At 49.1% G+C, this 1,577-nt stretch overlaps 1 protein-coding gene across 1 annotated transcript; it reads right to left on the reverse strand.

Annotated features, from left to right (window-relative positions):
• Window positions 1-279: 279 nt before the first annotated feature.
• On the reverse strand, window positions 280-963 carry LOC105515093. Its single transcript, XM_011946808.1, has one exon. It carries the CDS (start codon window positions 961-963, stop codon window positions 280-282), a length of 684 nt encoding a protein of 227 aa, XP_011802198.1.
• Window positions 964-1,577: the final 614 nt, after the last annotated feature.

Below are 1,577 nucleotides of genomic sequence, written 5' to 3' on the forward strand. Positions count from 1 at the left end.
CCTTTGCAGACATTATTTTCTTAATTGTGCACCCATACAATCGTAATACCACAGATGTGATATATCTTTTTATGCACCAACGCCTGTCTGTGCTTTATACATAAAAAACGGGAGAGGGGCTTTTGCCCTCCCCTGCCTAAGAACCAATATTTGCTCCCTTGGGAATGCTGTCACCCCACTGAGAATGCATGGTCTAGCTCCAGGAGAAGTGTTTCCCTCTCCACCTATTTCAAGCTTCTTGTCTGAGCACCGCCTCTTCCTCAGTCATGACAGGTGGAATCATTGGGCTTTTGGGGGAACCCCTAAACCTCCAGAGAAAGACCATCTTAGAACACAGCATTGCAACACCAACCTTCCTCTTCTTTGGAGGATTTTGCACCTCCCAAGGCTTCTGGGATGACTTTGCCCCAAATGTTCACATGGTCTGAGACCCACAGTCACAGGTGATAAAGGAACATTCACACCCTTTATCATCCCAATTCCTCTTAGGAAGGGGAAGATCATTGTGTGGGGAAAATACCTTAAGAAGTGCTTTGGGTAGAAGGTGAGACCCTTGGTGTGGGTGTTCCTGGAGAGGGGTGGAAAAGAGAGGCTGGGGCAGAGCCAGCGGGACGGGAGTCCACACAGGACACACTGAGACTTCCTGTCAACCTGCAAATCTTCAAGAAATTCAACACACACACCCGAAATGTTCCACTGGCATGTATTTCTGGTGGGAAAAAAAGTGAGGGGGCTGAGATTTGCAGCGGGGAGGGGAGCAAAGGAAGGTGAATACACAAAGCAGCAGCAGGTGGACTCCAGGCAGGTGAGTCTAGGAACAGTGAAACTTGGAAGACATCGTGCATCCCAGGCAACACTACAGGGAGAAGGAGATAGTCCCACCCAAGTCTCGAGGTCCACAGAGGCCCAGGAAGATGGCCGGGGTTTGGTTTCTGTATCCACTCCTGTGAGAATGCAAGTCATGGAAGACCCATCAAAAAGTTAAACAACCAGGAGGTATTCGCTCAAGAATGCAAGGCCCAGAGGTGAGGCATCTCGGGATTGGTTCATTCACCAGCTGAACGTCCTTATCCTCTAAGGCTCCAGTGCCTTGCATCTTCCGCCACCCCCACCATCTTCAGCACATGGGCCATGTCTCCCCCCATGGTTCCCTTGCTGCCACATTTACAGCCCCATCCAGAGGTGGAAAAGTGGTGAACCGCTATTCTATAAAACCTTTTAAGAGTGAGGAAAACTCCCCCAGAATCCCACCCCGACCCCTTAGCCCCCAGCACACTGCTCAGCAGTAAGCGGTCTATCACAGGTGCTTGGCCATAGCAATCAGAGGCCAAAATAATGAAATTAAGATGATTGGCTAAATGAGCAACTCCCAAAATGTGGCACCTGCATCAGCAACATCACTGCCACTTGGGAATTATTAGAAATGCAAAGTATTGAGCTTCATCCCAGCCAATAAAATCTGAAACTCTGAGGGCAGGGCCCTGCAGTCTATGGCTTAATGGGCCCTCCTGGTGATTCTGATGGAACCAGAAGTTTAGAACCAGCCAAGTAGCTTAGATTAATAAACATGCATTTCT

Source organism: Colobus angolensis, unplaced genomic scaffold (genome assembly GCF_000951035.1).
Source record: "Colobus angolensis palliatus isolate OR3802 unplaced genomic scaffold, Cang.pa_1.0 Scaffold254, whole genome shotgun sequence".
Classification (NCBI taxonomy): Eukaryota; Metazoa; Chordata; class Mammalia; order Primates; family Cercopithecidae; genus Colobus; species Colobus angolensis.

Excerpts from the sequence above, each read along its gene's own strand:
- LOC105515093 (XM_011946808.1), bottom strand. The coding sequence starts at position 963 with ATGACTTGCATTCTCACAGGAGTGGATACAGAAACCAAACCCCGGCCA.